General features: G+C 41.4%; 1 protein-coding gene across 1 annotated transcript; it reads right to left on the minus strand.

Moving 5' to 3' along the window:
• Positions 1–1,853: 1,853 nt before the first annotated feature.
• Positions 1,854–18,021, minus strand: APOH (apolipoprotein H). Its single transcript, XM_006110574.5, has 8 exons — positions 17,889–18,021; positions 15,017–15,193; positions 14,091–14,187; positions 9,766–9,842; positions 6,022–6,210; positions 5,108–5,287; positions 3,600–3,797; positions 1,854–2,391 (listed from the first exon to the last, which is right to left on the minus strand). Exons 1-8 carry the CDS (start codon positions 17,950–17,952, stop codon positions 2,312–2,314), a joined length of 1,062 nt encoding a protein of 353 aa, XP_006110636.2. The 5' UTR covers positions 17,953–18,021; the 3' UTR covers positions 1,854–2,311.
• Positions 18,022–18,741: the final 720 nt, after the last annotated feature.

The raw sequence follows: 18,741 nt of genomic DNA on the forward strand, positions 1-18,741 counted from the left end.
CAATTGTCATGCATGCTGTATGCTACTGAATAGCACTAAGACACTGTAATATACTCTCTCTTACAGACAACTGGAGTGTTAATATTCCAGAACTATGTGCAGGAATGCATTACATACTCTCATTGTAAAAATAGGAAAAGAATCAGAAGTCGTGAGATAGTTACTGGCCTTTGAAAACCAAATAAACTCCTTGGCTACGTCTAGACTGGCATGATTTTCCACAAATGCTTTTAACGGAAAAGTTTTTCCGTTAAAAGCATTTGCGGAAAAGAGCGTTGAGATTGGCACGGACGCTTTTGCGCAAAAGCACTTTTTGCGGAAAAGCATCCATGCCAATCTAGACGTGGTTTTGCGCAAAACAATACCGCGTTGTCTACACTGGCCCTCTTGCACAAAAGTATTTGTGCAAGAGGGCTTTTGCCCGAACAGGAGCAGCATAGCATTTCTGCAAGAACACTGACAATCTTACACGAGACCGTCAGTGTTCTTGCGGAAATTCAAGCAGCCAGTGTAGACAGCTGACAAGTTTTTCCGCAAAGGCAACTGCTTTTGCGGAAAAACTTGGCAGTCTAGATGCAGCCCTTATGTAACAGAAAGTATATTTTTATAAGAAGTTTCATTTGCATTTGATTCTTCTAGGTAGGGCAAATACAGTCTGAACGGATATGTTTACACATGACTATTTTCTCTCCTTGCTACAGCAACTGAGGCTAGGAAGTTTAAGTGTCTCATTCTGGCACCGTTACAGAAGAGGCTCCATGTAAGCTCAAAAGCCTATCTCTCTCAACAACAGAAGTTGATCTAATACAAGATATTACCTCACCTACCTTGTTGGACTGACATGGCTACAAGAACACAACATGTCATTACTCACAATGAGAAGTGCAACACCTTGCTAGTTTCTCATGCATTTTCAGTAGCAGAGATCATAACCCCCAAAAATCAACATGGGTAAAGTTTTGGAGAAGAAAACATTTCACAGGGTTTCCTCAGAGTTTATCCCTTATTTTTTCAAGAACCTGGTTTTACATCCCTATCCCCATACTTGATCACTGGAGATTAGGTCACAGGGCCTGGCCAGAAATATTGAGGATCCAAAGAAATCTGTAGGAGGTTAAAGCTATCTCCTAACACGTCTGATGCCTCTGTACTTTTTCTGGATCGTGGTGCTACTCATACTCCCTGGCCGCAGGTAGTCCAGTCCCAGGCTGTATTATCTTAGCCTGTGGAATCTCTGCAGGGCCAGAAAGAGGGTGATGTACGTCATCCCTGTTGATTCTGCCCTAACCTAATCAGTCTCCACACTCTTCCCCTCTATGGACCCTGAAGCTGCAACCAACTCTGGCTACGCCTTAAGGAAGGGGATATTTCTTTTGAGTATTTGATCCATTATGTGATCTACATAGAGAGAGCCTTCTTTCCTGGTCTGATCTGGGGTGAAAGAATCCACACCAATTAGAGTAAGTGCAAAGGAACATACTACAAACATACATCAGGAATGGTCTAGGTATATTTGGTCCTGCCTCAGCACAAGGGGCTAAACTAAATGATCTCTCAAGTTCCTTTCCAGCCCTACTCTTCTGTCATTATACTCGACATGAGTACGGAAGCTATACTCTGTGAGGACCCAGGAGTGGAACTAGACAGAACACAACTGTCCTAATTCTCCAACTTCTAGACAAGTGCCTCCCTTTTTACTAATCAATGTCCCTCTTTTGAATTTTCAGACTTGTGGTACAGATTAGAAAGAGAAGGGGTGAATTTATACATGTTTGCTTTGAAATCAGACTATAAAATGCGTAACTTGAGAAGACAGTTTTCCAATACACAATAGAATAAAATCAATGCTATAATCACCATTGAAAAACACTTTATGAAGAAAAGTACAATACTGCGTGGATACTGTTAAAACTGACTTTAAATGATAAACAGGGAAGAGCTAGAAAATTGGACTTCTGACCAGGTAATATTAAAAGAATAAGTATATACTACAGCTTGACTGAAAAAGGACTACATTGGTGTAGGGCCTGAGAACAAATTACAAGTATATGAAGAGTGTAAATACAAAAGAAAATAAATTGCTTAGAGTGGTCAGGCACAGACATTCAAATAAGAAGGAGAGAAAAGTGAGCAAAGGAATACATGCTATATTTCAGGAGAGAATTTGTAATAGAACATTTGACAGTGCTGGGCAAGCAATAGAGAGTATGCTGTTATAGGACCAGAGACAAATACATTTCTTGGGACCTAAACGATCCTTTCCACCTTTACAACTTCGTTTTTGTTAAACGCGTCTAATAGAACTATCTTGCTATTTTGAATTCACTCCTGCAGCACATGGGGTCAACTCTGCTGGATCAGTTTTCCAAAGAGATTGCAGAAGTCCAATTTCTGTGAAAACAAGAAGTTACAAGTCTAGGTGAGATTCTTTAAAATATGTAACAATTAATATAAGTTATAATCATGAGGCAAACTATGTAGTGAAATTTAGCAGTACAGCAGAGGAGCCATAGAAAGATGCTGTCAGAAGGCCCATTTCAGCAACAGTAACAACCATCATCTGATGCTAATGCAAAATACAAGAGCAGCCATTTCCACCACAGAGCATATGGTGGGTTTCTCTCCTCCCACATTTCCAAATGAAAAGAGGAACATTTTGTGTGGACAAATTTAATAAAAGAAAAACACAAAGCACTTCTTCTTGCTAACATGCTGCTATATTTCTCTGACTGCTAATATAGACTTTAGTTTGAAAGATGCTGTCTGTTCTGTTTTAAATATTTTGCATTTCCAACCAAGTGTCTGCAACCTCAATTCCGCAGTGAAGCCATCAATCACTTGGTGATCCTGATGTTAAAAATTCAAATCCGGATTACCAACTCGTACTCCCTCCTCCCAACAATTACATGCAAATCCGAAATAAACAGGCCTGCATAAGCAACTGTGAAGGATGAATGCAATTTTCGAGGGTCTCAAAGCCATAAAGGTTGTCTCTGCAATCCTCCTCCATGGAGAGTTTTGACCAATCAATTCATGAAGTCTCAGATTCACTGACCATGGCTCTGTCAGGACCTACACTGCACCCGTAGGTCGAAATAAGATACGCAATTTGAGCTAAGCAAATTGCATATCTTGTTTCAATCTAATCTAGAAATAGCTTATTTTGAAATTTGGAGCTGTCTACACAGCACCAAATTTTGAAATAAAGAATTATTCCAAAACATCCCTAAACCCTCGTGGAACACAGGTTACAGGGACGTCGGAATAGCATACCCGTTATTTCGAAATCTAATCTGAAATAACGGGCTTGTTTAAAGATGTGAAATAGTGCTGTTGTCTAGACATAGCCTCAGTTTTTGGCCCATCCAAATCCTAGACAGCCCTGCTATGGACAAAACTGGCACAGACCACTGTTCTAACATAGAAGCTTCTTGCTGTGCATGCTCTCCATAGCTGGGACCACGTCTCCCACTGAAGCTTTCCACTACCCTTCCAGCCAAAAAGCTTCAGCCATTAAGTATGGATTTGGAGTAAGAGAAAACATTGCCCATTTAATCCAGGTCCCCCAAACTGTAAGCTTTTGTGCAATTAGTACATACCTTTGAAACAGGCAGGGACTGTGAGTTGGCCATCGATACATTGAGTAGGTACCGAATAGCCACATTTTTGTTCTTTATTTTTGCAGAAAAAGAAAAGAGTTTCAGCATGCAGTATTCCTTCCTTGAGATCATTCTGAACCTTTATTTTCCGGCCGTTGTATAGCACTGTGGCTTTGCTAACTGGGATTTTACATGGTGCTGAAAAACAATTAATGTGTAAATGGTGCTTCTGAATAACAAGAATTCTATTTTTTTTAACAATGAACGGGTTAAGTCTTTTGAAGAAGATGCAAAAGTAACATTGGAAGGTGGAAGAACACCGTGAACACCAGACATGTCTACCTGAAGCATAGACCCTGTGTGGGATATTCAGTAGTGGCTAAGTGACTTTGGAGCACACTTAGGCCGTGTCTACACTGCACCTCTTTTGCGCAAAAGGCTATGCAAATGAAGTGCAAATTAGCATATTGCTGCACTTCATTTGCATAATTAGGGGACATTTTTGCACAAGAGGCTTTTGGGCAAGAGCCATTTTTCCTGAAAAAATGAGGAAGAACGGCTCTTGTGCAAGAGAGGTTTTTTGTGCAAAAAGGAGCCATCTACGCAGCTCCTTTTTGCGCAAAAGCCTCTCGCGCAAAAATGGCTCCTAATTAATTAGGCAACTGAAGCACAGCAATATGTTAATCCGTGCTTCATTTGCATAGCCTTTTGCGCAAGCGAGGTGCAGTGTAGACGTAGCCTTTGGTGCTTTTGAAAATCCTACCCTCTGAATTATTGCGAGTATACTGGTTTAGGTGATACATGTCCTTGATGAATGTAGTCAAGTGGCTGGTTTTCATAGGTTAGTTGTAGGTGTATCTTTTCTTGGGAACAACCAAGTAAACTGCATCTTTGGCCCTTTTCATGATTTGAAAGTGTGAATATGTTTCACGTAGTCTGTTTATGGATGGAAAAAAATTAAATGGCATCATCACAGAAAATGTTATTTGCATCATAGGAAATGAGGGACATAGATGCCAGGTCTACAGAAGAAAAGATTTGCTGGTGTAATTATAATTGTACACTCCATAAAACATGCTTTTGCTGGGATAGCCTTCACACTGAGGTTTTTGCCAGTATAGAAATGGTTCTTTTAAAAAGGCAGGGCAGAGAGAGGGAAGTGGCTCTATGCAACATTGCAACACCATCAAAATTTCTAGCATAGACCTGACCAGAGTACATTGTTTTCATTCAGTTATAAGAAAGATGAGGGAAAGGGAGAATTCAACCTAGTGGAAGTAGGTGCACTTCTGAAGTCAATTTAGTTGGATCCTCTTACACTAGATCAGATTTGGAATCAAATAATCATTTTATGTTTTATTACAGGCCTCATTTTTACACATTTATACTTTCTGCTTTGTTTTGAAATGGGGCACTGTTACAAAGATATCCCTCAAGATGGACAATACACTTTTATGAAAATGCAGGTCAGTAGATGGGTTTTAAGTACAGAGTACATATTTTCATACCTTTACATGTTGGCTTGATGGACCAACTACCTGTTTTTTCACATCTTGATTCCCTTGGTCCATCTAGCACATAAGGACTATGGCAGCCGTAATCAACGCTCTCCATATAATGATAGGTTCTGCGAACTGCAAAATTTACGAATCCATTTTCTATCGTTGTTGGATGTGGACATTGTACATCTATTGTAAAAAAAAAGCAAAACTGTATCACTTGTAGAAGTTTAAGACAGTCTATATAGTGTTGAGAACATGGCAAACCTTGAAACTTTCTTCTGTTCCTCTCTCACAGAGATACACAATGAGAAAAGATGAAAACATTAGAAAGAAACAAGTATTTCATTTAGAAGTATTTTCATTATAATCTATGGGTCAGATCTTAATGTGGTGGAATTTGGCACAGGTGCTCTGAAATCAATGGAGTTATGCTGATGCAGTTACCAACTGATAATCTAACCCTGTATTTCTTAAATTGATTCAACAGTTCATTGCAGGAGGAGTAATAGTTAATCCAAACTAAAGACTTAGTTCGGATTAACTTCTGACTGCCGCATGTAGCCGCGGGCAGTCAGTTTGAACTAAGGGGATTTAAAAATGGTGCCTGCCCGGGAACATGCAAATGAAGCCCGGGACAGTTAAATCCCAGGCTTCATTTGCAAGTTCGAATGCCTATATTAGCCACCCTAGTTCAAACGAGGGGCTAGTGTAGACATACCCTTAAGGACTTGACTAGTCAGAGGTTTGGAGTTCCTGGGCCAGGAGCAATGAAGGCTGGGAGCCCACACCCCACTTTTTGGCTGCATCCTCCACCACTTGTGGCTGGGTCTCTGACAGCTGTGTAGCCTAATGGTTAGGTCGCAGAGTACACTTTAAAATAAAAAACAACAATAAAGTAAATTAGTAATATATTTACTTACACTTGCATGTTGGTATATCACTCCAGTTCCCATTGGCCATGCAGGTAGCGGTTTCATTTCCAAACAATGCAAAAGATGGTAAGCATTCAAAACTGATCTTGTCTTGGAAGACGGACACATTTCCAGGGCTTAGCTTATGGTAAGAAATAACTCCAAATTCAGGAAGTGAGGGAAGAGGACAAGTCACAGCTGGAAAAAGCAAAGCATCATTATTCCACATGTTAAAAATCTGGCTCAGTGATACTCAGAATGAAGCTCATGAGCTGCAAGTGGCTCTTTAATCTGCCCCATGCAGGTCTTTGCAGCACATGGTGTTAAAAGACTAGGTGATTTAATTATTAACCAGTCTAAGTAATTAACCAGTCAAATGCTTTTACTACATTGTTAACCAATTGTATTGATACAAATAATATACGTGATCAGTTGTTTTGCTGTGAGACTATATACATGCACAGTCACTCCCAAAATATTTCCTGTCCGGCTGTTTAAATATGACTATATAGTACGATAGTAAAAAAAACAACAAATTCACACTATAGGTTTCACCTCTATAAACTGGGACTCTCTTATCTGGCAACATCTATGGTCTGGCAGGACCATGGATGTTCGAAGATCAGAGAGTTCCAGCATACTGTGGGGTGTGTGGAGGCCTGATGGGGGAGGCGGGGGGCGAACAGGAGCTCGATGCATGGCCCAGCTGGGCTGGGGAGGGGCAGGAAGCTTGGCATGTGACCTAGCTGGGCTTCAGGGGAACCAGGAAGCCCGGTGGGGCCACAGGGCAGGAGATGGGGCCGGCAGCAGAGGGCCAGAAATGACCTCCCCTGGTCTAGCAAAATCCCTCCTCTGGGAACAGTCAGGTCCCGAGGGTGCCAGCCCAGAGAGGTCCAACCTGTCCTAGGGTTCTTTTGGGTAATGCTGATCACTCATTTGGCTCCCAAACCAGAGGTCTGAGTATCACTAACCTGCCTTGAGGAACATCACATAGAACCAGCACTATGCCCCGATGATATGCATTCTGCCACAGAGAAATTGCCAAAGCAATGAGATAAGATTAAAATCTCAGTGGCATCAATGTTGGTAATTCATGGATTGCTGTAAAATTGTACAGACAATATAATAATACATTGACTATTACAGCATACTTGACTTCTCTCAAAGCAGGGATGGGCAAATACTGGCCTCGGATCTGGCGGGCCCCCATTGCAATATTTACCTGTGCGTCCACAGATACAGGCAATCATAGCTCCAGCTGGCTACATATCACCACTCCCAGCCAACAAAAGCTGTGGGAAGCAGTTTCCCACTCTGCGTCATTTCCTGCGGCTCCCATTGGCCGAGACCCAGTGATCCATGGCCAATGAAAGCCATGATTACTAGTACCTGTGGAGGCGTAGGTCAATATAGTGGAGTTGGCCAGCCAGGAGCTAACCATGGTAAATGGCCACTGTTTTATTGCCCACCCATCTCAAAGCATTTTATGTCTGTGAAGGGTAGATTATGATGGAAAAAAAACCCAAAACAAAACACCTATACCAGAGTTGCAGGGTTTCCCTAATATCCTAGTTGTATAGAGAAGGAAACTAAGGTAGAGTGGATAAGTGACCTACTGAAACAGCAGGGAATCAACAACAATTCTGTCCACCATTAAATTCAAGAGTCCCAGACTCCCATTCTTTTGGACAGATTATTAAACTAGCCAGTGACCGGATCTGGGGTGGCGCCATGAGACCTTGTGACAGTCTTTTAAGTTGAAAAAAGTATTAGTGATGGAGAGATGATTCTGAGAACTGAATTCAAGAAGCCTTTGACCATTTTCATTCATTTTCCCAATGCTGTGATGACCTAGGCAAATGGGCCAGGACTGGTGATTGCGTCTTGCATTAAAATCACCAATAATGTACAGTTGTTCACCGGATGAACAGGAATTGACAACTTTCTGAAGATTACCATAGAAGCGGACCTTGTCTTCAGTGCACGACATTAGTGTGGGTGCATCAGTACTTATGATGTTAACATATCCTGACTTGGTGCTGAGCTTTAGGGATATAACGTGTTCTGATTCAGCTATGGGTGTAACGATAAAGTTCATCAGATTGTTTCAAACAGCAAAGCCAACTCCGTAAAGACAGCGTTTCTCTGAACTCAAACCCTGTCAAAAGAAGGTGTAGTTGGTTTCTTTTACTAATCCAGCATCTGCCAGTCTGATCTCCTGGAGAGCAGCAATGTCAACATTCAATTTATGTAACTGTTGGTCTATGACTGCTGATTTACATATTGAATCCGTGTTTGTAAGATCATGATGAGTTTCAAGTCCAGGATACATTGTCCGAACAGTCCAGCTACCAAGCCGGAGGCAAATCGGTTTATTGTATCGACTATAGTAGCTGTGTATAGCTGAGTGTTGGTAAGTGTCTCCTCCTGCACACTGCATTGCCTTGGCTAGTGTTGGAAAAAAGTGCATTGCCCAAGCGGCACTATCCCCCTCTCGGTCGCCCCAGTTAGGTCCAAAGGAAAGACAAAAGCCAGGAACTGAGGTAACTGCAGAGATGCCGGAAAAGCAGATTGGATGAAACCTCACTGTTAACCGCCTTAAGGTCTCCACTCCGGATTATCTGTCTGGGTTTACTCCCATAGCCTTTGGATCTCCCGAACCTACCCACAAGCCAGTGGGGAATTTTCTGTCAGGTTTCTCTTCTCCGGGGTGACGTAAGGAGTCACTATCCCTTGGATGCCAGTGACCAATCACAGTTCATACGCCAGTCGGATTATCCAAAGTAAACCAGGGATCCAAGTATCCCAGACCCTCAACCAGCAGAGTGAGGGGGTAGGGCAGCCTTATTTTAATGGCACTACCTACTCGTGCCAAGAGAAAAAACTGAGCAGTTTCTTCCTTCACTGCCTTCGCAGAATCCTGAATATTAAGTGGCAAGACAAAGTTTCAGATGTAGATGTCCTATCAAGAGCTGGCACACCCAGTCTCATAGTGATCCTTAACAACAGAAGACTCCGGTGGCTTGGCCATGTGAGGAGAATGAGTGATAAACGCCTTCCCAAAGAAATCCTCTTTGGTGAACTAACAAGTGGAGCAAGGGCAAGAGGAAGGCCAAAGTTAAAATTCAAGGATATATGTAAAAACACTATGAAAAGGTTTAACATCAATCCAAGCTCTTGGGAATCTGCGTCATCAGATCACAGCACATGGTGACAATTATTACAACAGGGCACGTCATTTTTCGATAGGACCTGTGCAAGTCATGCAAAAGAACTCCGCCTCAGAAGGAAAATGTCTCAGACTCATGAAAACAGAAGTAGACTGGCATATAGCTATTGTAATCAATTGTGCAAATCCAATATTGGACACATAAGCCATGAAAAAGTTGTAGATCCAGGCACAACTCATAGATTGTCACTGCCGCTGCTTACCACTGTCTCTCGAGACGAATGGGCCATACATATATATATATATATATATATATATATATATATATATATATATATATATATATATATAAATTAAACTACACTTCTCTTTTAACAATTCACACATCATCAAAAGTCACATCAAAGATAGAAGCTCTTATTCTTATTTACACTGAGGCCCCTTTACACTGCTCTGGTGCTACTACGAAGCCTGGGAATGAATCATAGGCCCACTTCAAGGGTCTTTAAAAGGCCAGAATGACATAGACATCTTGAATGTAAATAAAAGGAAGGCCCAGAGAATGTAATATTTAAGACACATACGTTGGCATTCAGGTAGTGTTGCATTCCACTGTCCATCTGCCATGCACTGGATAGTGTCTATTCCATTGAGAATGTATCTGAGAAAAAAAGGCATCCATTTATCAGCAAACTTTGAAGCCATTTACACATAGCAGAAAGGAAATAATCTTTACAAGAGGGACTAATACTTCTAAGGCCTTGTCTTCACCAAAGGGGAAAGTCTACTTAAGATACACAACTCCATCTACGTTAATTATGTAACTAGAGTCGACTGATCTTAAATCATGTTTTCATGCCATCCACTCATTGGGATATCAAGGGGAGCACATGCTCCCATCGACTTCCCTGACTCCTCATGAGGAGCAGGACTACCAGTGCTGATGGGGGAACCCTCTCAGTTCAAATTAGTGGGTCCTCACTAGATTGCAGCAGCGTCGATCTTCTCTGTAGTGTAGACATGGCCTAAAAGAGACTCAACAAGCAGACATGCTCTGCATTGTATGATCCAAATAGTAAAATCCTCCAGTAGTTCAAACACCTATTGATTTTGATGGGAATTTGTTTAAATCTGAAAAATATGACTCACTACTAACATTGCAAATTTCTTCAAGGCATTTTCACAAGAGAGAAAAACTAATATGAGAGGCCAGTGTCTTCCACATTCAGCTATAAATTGCATTTGACATCACATTTTTATATAATTGATTAATACTCTGCATGCATGCCAAGAAAAAATATTGATCGGTCATCAATACAGTGGATGGTAGAATAAATGGCTTCTTGGGAGCAGTGCTTAGTTATCTATGGCAATTACATTGATTCTGTTCATATAAATGAGGTACTCCAGGGGAGATACTAATGCATAATTTTACCAGGAGACACCAGTCAGCCCCATTCAATTCTCATATACATTCCCTCTCAAGTGCTTATCCCAGACTTCCATGATGGTGTAACTAACTGGAAGTATTTACACTGAGCTTTAAGGAAATGTTCATCCCTGTTTCTGTCATTTCTGTGTGACACAGCTGGAAACCAGGAAAATTATTGTGAGGAAAACGAGGGCCATCAATCAAATCTCATTATTAGACTGCAGCTCATAATTGCTTTTGTTTACTGTTACACTGCATTTCACAGAGGAGCAAACCATTGAAACCCATGCTTAATTTGTAATGAAGAGGTGGGGGGAGGGGCGACAGACTTGCCAGGCCCCTGGGCAAGGTGTGTGTGTGGGGGTGGCTCTGTGGTCCCAGAAAGAGTGAGGCTGGGAGCGCCAGCTCTCAGCACCACTCAGAGTATGTGTACTGTGGTTGTCCTCCCACTAGCCCATAGAGACATCCGGAGCATGCCGCGTGACACTCGGAGCTGTTTTAAGGATTCACAGTAGTGGCAGCAGCTGCCAAGAGTCCTGGGTCCTTTTGAATTGCCAGGCTCTGGGCAACTGCCCCCCTCCTCTCCACTGCCCCATCACCAATCCTGGATATTCTTTTAAACTTTGTCTACCTACAATTTTTTTCACTCACATGATTTGTTTCTACAGATCGTGTCCCAGTTTTAATGTTACCCAACAGCACTTCAGAACTAGCTGTATCATTGGTTCTGCCAACATGCTGCTATCGAACATCTGTCTCTGTATTTTCCTTTGCCAACTCTTTTGAATTTGTTCTGATTTACTGGAATGTATTGCATTTACTGGCAAAGGGATCACTTTTTCAAACCAGCTGCCCCCTGGGTAAAAGTGTGTTGTGCTGCTGCATATGGAGATTAAATTAGGGTGAACCTCGGGTCTTCAGTCTCTGTGCAGAGAAAGACAGGAACAGTATTTCAGCCCCAAAAGCCTACATGTTATGGAGTTCTGATGAAGGAATCCATTTCACGCTGTATGGAGAGTGTTTACAAAGGGGAGAGAAGTTGGTACAGATTTTTTTTTCATAAACTTTTTTTTTTCATTTAGCCATTTGAACTAGTTCCATTTCTGTGAGTCCTCTTGGGAGTAGCAATATCCCCCACTAAGCTATGGCCAATATTAAACAGAGTAAGGCTATGTCTAGACTGCAGGCTTCTTTCGGAAAAAGCTTTTCCGGAAGAGATCTTCTGAAAAAACTTCTCCCAAAGAGAGCATCTACACTGCCAAAGTGCATCGAAAAAACAATTTGCTTTTTCGAAAGATAGCGCCCATTCAGTGTGGACGCTATCTCGCATTTAAGCTGTAAATACTATGGATGGAGTGGCCACCAGGGCACTTGTGCTTTTTCCAGTTCTTTCGAAAGAACTCCCTCTCTCCTGTCCACATATGCATTTTTCCAAAAGAGCTCTTTTGGAAAAGGCTTCTTTCTAGTAGAAAGAGGTTTACCAATGTCAGTAAACCCCCTGTTTATTAAATTTTTTTCAAAAAACGTGATTACAGTATGGACAAAAGTGAAGATTTTTTTTTGAAAAACAGCCATTTCCCTCCCCCCCCCCCAAATACTCTGCCGTGTAGACACACCCTGAGAAAGAGAGAGACAGACCTGTCCTCCAACCCAATTCTTGAATATTTGGGAGATTGTCAAGTGAATTAAAAAAAAATCAGTTGTTTAGTAGCTCCAGTATCTCTGAGACAGCCATTTTCATATGATCTTTTTTCCCACATTCTCAGTCTGAGTGATGCTCTCTGGAGATCACTTTGTTGACTTGAATTGAATATTGAAATTTCAATCTCTTTGCTCTCTATTTCTTTGTCAGCTCAGTTCACGGGGTCCCAAAGTTCTCTCTCTCTGTGTCATCCACACAATTTTACCTACCCCAGTTTCACTAAGGGCCAAATCCCCATTGAAGCCCACAAGAATTTCAGCATTGACTAACTGGACTGAGACTGATCCTTAATGGTCCAATCCAACATCCACTGAAGTCCATGGGGAGATTCATTGAGGACTGGTGTGCCTTGAGGGATCACATGTATCACTCTATGTTATCCTGGTGAAAGCACCAGTCACTCTGAGAATTATTTTTGCCATTATTCCCAAACCGTTCATTGATTTTTCACTTTTTCAAGGCTCTTTCAGCTTTCTTATTAATTAGGGACTCACAATTTTCTTCTTTTAATTTTTCAGTCTAGCCTGCAGTTTCACTGCACTGGATTTCTCTTACATATGGGCATTTTAAATTGAAGGCATAATGCCTGTTTTAGGGCCTGTGATTTAAAAAAAAACCATACACCACAATTCTCAGTAGCTTACTTATAACTTTTAATACAACTTTGATCTTCTTTTGCCTTAAACTTGCTGCTTGGGTTTAGCCCAATCCTGTACCACAGCATTCAAGGTTGAATTATTCTCCAACACACAACTCCTTTATGTTGCCCAAGTTTGGACATAACAGGAAAGCTGGAAGATGGATGTCTATACGAACTATGATTTTGAGAATCATAAAACCATCACTTTATTTCTAGAAATGTTTTATATTAAAAATGGAATATGTCCTTTTTTTGCTCTTTAAAAGTATGCTCATTTTATTTGTTATGTACTTTAAATAGTATCACATTCCATAACAAAATAATTATGTAAGGGCACGTCTTCATCGCTGTGCCTGAGATAGATGTTCTGGCATTCGATTTAGAGGGTGTAGTATTGACCTGTAAATTGAATACTAGGCTAGGTCTAGACTACAGTCCTTTGTCGGAAAGAGCTACGCAAATTGCACTTTGCAAATGGCATAGCTTTTTCTGATATAGATGGGGCCAAATGGCGGAAAAACCTCCTTTTTCAGCAGAGCCCCCCATATCCCTCGAGGAATGAAGTATACCAGGCTCCTCAAAAGAGTGCATTTGCTCTTCTGCAAAAAAAAGCAGAAGAGGAAACGCGTTCCTTGGCCGCAGCGGAGTTTTTCAGGGATACCTCCTGTATTCCAGAAAATCCCCGCAGTGTAGACATACCTAGAGTGATGCTCCAGCTGGCATCTATACTCCTTGCAGTGGTGAGGAGTAAGGGAAGTCGACGGGAACATTTACTCCCATCGGCCTCCCACAGTGGGGATGGTGCCAAGCTCAGCTTAAGGTAAGTCAACTCCAGCTACATGTTCTACAAAGCTGGAGTCACATACCTTAGACCAATCCTCCAGGTCTAATGTAGACCTGGCCTAAGTGTTCACGATGGGTGTTTAATAAAGTCCTTTGAAATTAGTGTCTTCAGCGATAGGCTACTATAACAACTCCATAAAATATGAAACGGATCATTTTTATTTCTGTAGCTTTTCTCAATTAATAAAAAAGAAGACCTCATTTATTATGTTGAAGAAGGCTATACGATGCTACAACTTAATAGTGCAACTTAGGTTATTTTTTTTAACGCCATGGTGATTGGAGAACTTACCCTGGCTCACATGAAAAGTGTACCAAACTCTGATAGTTCAAGTCTATAAAATCAATTCCTCCATTTCTCAAGGGTCCAGGATAGGAGCATTTCTTTGCTGTTGTTTAACGATAAAAGAGGATAATATTATTTCATGATGTATAAAATAAAGCAGTGACAGTAGATCATTTATTAAGTAGTGTCATTCAAATCTTTCCACCTTTTTGTACACATTTTCATGACTGTATACATTTTATATTTGAAATCAAAATATACTTAAGATGGTTACTTAAGATGAAAATTCTTAGTGATTAAATTAGCTTTAACGATCAATTGTCCAAGGGCCATGAAAAGCATGTGATATAAATAACCTGCCTGTGATGGAACTCCATAAAATTAAAGTTATCTAAGCCTGATCCTGCCTTCCATTTAAATAAATGTGATTTTGTAAACAAACATATATTTCTGTAGATGCCATTAAAGTCAAATTAGCAATATTTTACCCTCACACTTTAAAACAATAGAATGAACAAAACTTCCAATTTTAAGAATGAAAAGGTGAGTTACAATCTTGGTTATAAACATCATAAATTGTTAGTTTTCCGTATGTAAAGAACAGCTCTATATAATTTCAATCTAAGCATCTTTTATTTTGTATTAAGGAAATTAACAAGAGAAAAACAAAAGCAAAGCTCCCACTAGAGAGTGAAGCGGGCAGCTCTTGTCTAATGGAAGGAAGTCTGATAACAATATGGTTGCCTACTTTCCATTCTAAGAACTGAGTGCAAAGTCAAGTTCTTAGACTGTAAAGGCAAGACCACAGAAAATAAAAGCATCACAGCTAGATCATATATCGCATGAGCCACAAAAAAGCCTGTGTCAAACCAATGCACAGTCTAGTTAAAGCAGAATATAACCTCTAGAAATGGTACTTATGATTTACTTACGTATGCATCTCATTGTATTGATAGGCCATTTACCAGACCAAGGGCAAACATACTTTTTAAGGCCACTGTGATGGCTATAACCTGGATCACAGGTGTACGTAATTTCTTCACCTCTCTCATATATTATCTTGTTTACATCAACTTTAGCAAATGGCACTTCAGGAGGCTTGGGGCACACTGGAAGAAAGGCAGCACTTTACAATAGAAGGTTTTAGTTTTAATGGGCAGAATATTTTGTTTGTATGATTTAGAACACTCAAGCACAAAAGTCTTACACTCAATTCAAAGGCATTTCTCAGATTGTCTGTCAATAACTGTGCATAGATCAAAGAACCACATGGTGACACCTTCCAAAATAATGATATCCTCATTTCAGCTCTGCAGATCCTCCCAAGCCTGTTTAAAAATGACAACACCTTGAGGGTACGTCTACACAGCAGTGCTAAAGTCAAATTAAACTATGCAACTTGAGCTACGTCAAAATAGTGCCAAAAGCCAAATTAAGCAGGAAGTCAAAAGAAGAACATTTTTCCTTCAACTTCCCTTACGCCCCATGAAATAAGGGTTACAGGAGTCAGAGTAAGAAGTTCTCCAGCTCAACATTATTTCAAAATAATGGCTTGCAGTGTAGACATGCTCTTTGTTATTTCGAAATAACGTCAATTAGTCCGAAATAAAGCTGCTGTGTTGACATATCATGAATGACTTCTCTCCCCGCTCATTTTTATATCTTTTCTTTATGTATGGAGATAATGGGGTGCACACAGAACCCTTGACATTGGTGGGAAGAATGGAAAACCCTGGGAATGGGAGGAAAATGCCTGGAAGAGTTGTTGAGCATACAAATTTACACTAAATGCAAGTGAAAGTTCATAAGATGTCACAATGGCCTACGGTAATGAATGTTGATGGGAAAAGATGCCAGAGAGAGACAACTGAATTAGTCTTAACAAATCTCAGAACAGTCCTTGAAACAAGGAAAGTGTGGAATCAAAAATCAATTAGCCAGAAATGGTATGTTGGATATTAGTCCTAATCAATAGACAACATAATATGAGGGTGGACTGTTTTGCCCATCAGTCCCTTCTAAGAGAGTCTTAAAAAAATAATGTAGGGAGAAAAATTGGCCAGAGCGAGTTTCACCATCATGGCTGCCATCTCCTCCATCTTCTGGACCCTGGGGCCTTTTTTCATCCTGAGCCTGAAAGAGGTCCTGACCAGACCAGGCCAGAGAAAGGAAGGCAGTGGGGCTGACAGACTCACCGGGCCCCTAGGCAAGCGGGACGATTGGAAAGGGGGAACTGAGGGCAATTAGCCTTCAGCGCCGTCTGCAGCAGCTAGCCCCGCCCCCAACCAGCCCTGAGAGCCACCTGGAACATGCAGAGCTTTGGGGGTGATTTAGAGGGTCTGGGGCTCTGGCCACCACCACTACCACCGCTATGGCGGCAGCAGCTGGCAACCCTGGGCTCTTTTCAATCACTGCACCCTGGAGCAGTTGCCCCTTTTGCTTCCCCTGCTTGGCAGGCCTGGGCAAAGGACATTACCATCTCTATCGGCTGAATCCCACCCACCACCTGGAATGTGAGTTTTGTGTGTGTGTCTCACACACCCACTTGTGTGTGTGTGTGTTTTTTCCTCCATTCCCACCTCTTTGCTTCTGTTTCCTCACTGCTTTTTCCTTCCTTTTCTGAGTCAGGCCAAGACTTCATATTCTGCAGCACTGTGCTGTGAGCCGGTGACCAGAAAAAGACACCCAAAAGCAATGCCCAAAACAGCTTGTTCAGTTTAGCCAGCGCTCTGAGTGGCTGACAGTGCTTTCCCTGTGTTTTGCCAGCAGCGAGGTTGCAAGTGGAAATCAATGCCAGAGACAAATGTTGCATTTTCTACCTTCTCTACTTTTTTCTCTCCCTGCTGCACATGCGTTGATCTTGTTTTGTTTTCTGATAAATGGTCTTAGCCTTTAACAGCAACTGCAATCATGCCGTTCCAGCCCATCTCAATTAACTAAATTTGCCTCTTTCCTCCCAGTAGGACAGTAATTACCATAAAAGACTGCTAGATAAAGGAGGGGTTTCTTCTAAAAGCTGTCTCCAGCTAAAGGGAGCAGGAACAGGGGATGCTATAAAGAAAACTGAATTTAATATTTAGCACTTCAAATGCCTTAACCAGTTTAACCTTTTATTAAAGATAAAGCAAAAGAAGACAAAGATTTCTAATGGTGTGTTTGCCGTGGCACTAAGCAAGCAGAGCTCCCTGTAGACAAAACCCTGAATCTTGTCTAAAACTGTGTAATGTTTAACTCTTTAGGTCTTTTATTCTGTTTATTTCAAACAGAGAGGACATATAGCACTCCTGGGATGTGGCAGAGGGAGAAATGAGGGAACCACCCAGAGCCCCTGCCATGAGAAGGCAGGATATGGGAGAAAAGGGGAACACACACTCAGTCTCTGGAAAGGGGGAAAATAGTGGACAAGTGAATTGGGGAAGAGGAGATGGGAGGTAATCAGAGCTCCTGGAGATGTAGAAGATCTTGCTATGGGGGTGTAGGGAGGCCACAGGGACACAAAGTCCATGCATGGCATGGAGCAGGGAATGGGAAGGTAGCAGGGAGTCGCTGACATAGAGAGAGATAATCGGGTGGCACACAGGAAGCTAGGAGAGAAGATTTGAGAAATGCAAGGAACCCCGGGTGCGTGCAATGCGGTCAGCGTATAGACGAGGGAGATAGTATAAAACTTTCCTAGAAAATTGTTTCCAACTGCTCAAAAATACCCAGAGATTCTGCAACCACCCCCCATCCACCAGGTGCCCCTTTCCTCATTGTCCACTCACAATACAGATTATTTGCTATGCAAAAGGTAAAGATACTTACCATTTCCCGCAAGAGTGCAGTGTGCTAGAGTAACAGCCCACCAGAACAGCACCGTGGGATACATTGCTGCTAGTCCACAAGCTTCCAAAGTGACTCTAAATCAACGGTGTCTTCTCTTTAAAAAAAACAAGCAGCCAGACACAAAAGTTTGGTTAAATATTAATGCTTCATGTTTACTCTGATCTAATAGATAGAAGATAAAAGATTGCTGGTAATAGAGGCAGGAATGTTCCTGTCCCACTACTTGTGCATGTGTTACAGGAACAGAGATAGGGATCGACTCTGAAGGTCACTCATCTCCGCCTGATGGTTTCCCCGATCATGTCCTCTGGAAATTATGTTTCAAGAAACAAAGCACCAAGATGCCTACTTCCAGGACCGATTCCTTAGTAGGTGTAAATTGATGTAGCTCCATTCTGCAAGGACTATATACCCGCTGAAAAATCCATGTGACGCTGGCTAACAGGTCATGCTAGAGGGTATTCAGGTCAATTCACTTGTCTATTAGATCCCAGTGACTTTACATATGGTTATGCGTGTTTAAACTTCAAACAACTAATGGGACGTTACTTGTATTGTTTTCACTTATCTCTTCCCATCACAATGAAATAGCCAACATTTACCTGGTCAATACTCTTGCAACTAAATTACACACCAAAAAATGCTAATGAAGGACTCAATGGTAAGACTGGTATAGCGAGCCAGGAATTCACATTTGTTACTGCCTTGATGAAACCTAATTTCTAGATCATATAGACCAGTTTAAGGTGTCTTCCTAGTTCTCTGAAAGTCAGGCATTCACCGTTGTTTGCTGCTCCAGACAGCATGACAATCTAGCCCTCAGACTTTTACT

Source organism: Pelodiscus sinensis, chromosome 20 (genome assembly GCF_052426305.1).
Source record: "Pelodiscus sinensis isolate ZL-2025 chromosome 20, ASM5242630v1, whole genome shotgun sequence".
Taxonomy (NCBI): domain Eukaryota; kingdom Metazoa; phylum Chordata; order Testudines; family Trionychidae; genus Pelodiscus; species Pelodiscus sinensis.

What these genes read in the sequence shown, in the direction of transcription:
- APOH (XM_006110574.5), bottom strand. Translation starts at nt 17,952, where the DNA reads ATGTATCCCACGGTGCTGTTCTGGTGGGCTGTTACTCTAGCACACTGC. An exon ending in CAATACAATGAGATGCATAC is followed by an intron (nt 14,188 to 15,016) that starts GTAAGTAAATCA and finishes GTTAAACAACAG; the next exon opens with CAAAGAAATGCTCCTATCCT. An exon ending in AACACTACCTGAATGCCAAC is followed by an intron (nt 6,211 to 9,765) that starts GTATGTGTCTTA and finishes TGCTTTTTCCAG; the next exon opens with CTGTGACTTGTCCTCTTCCC.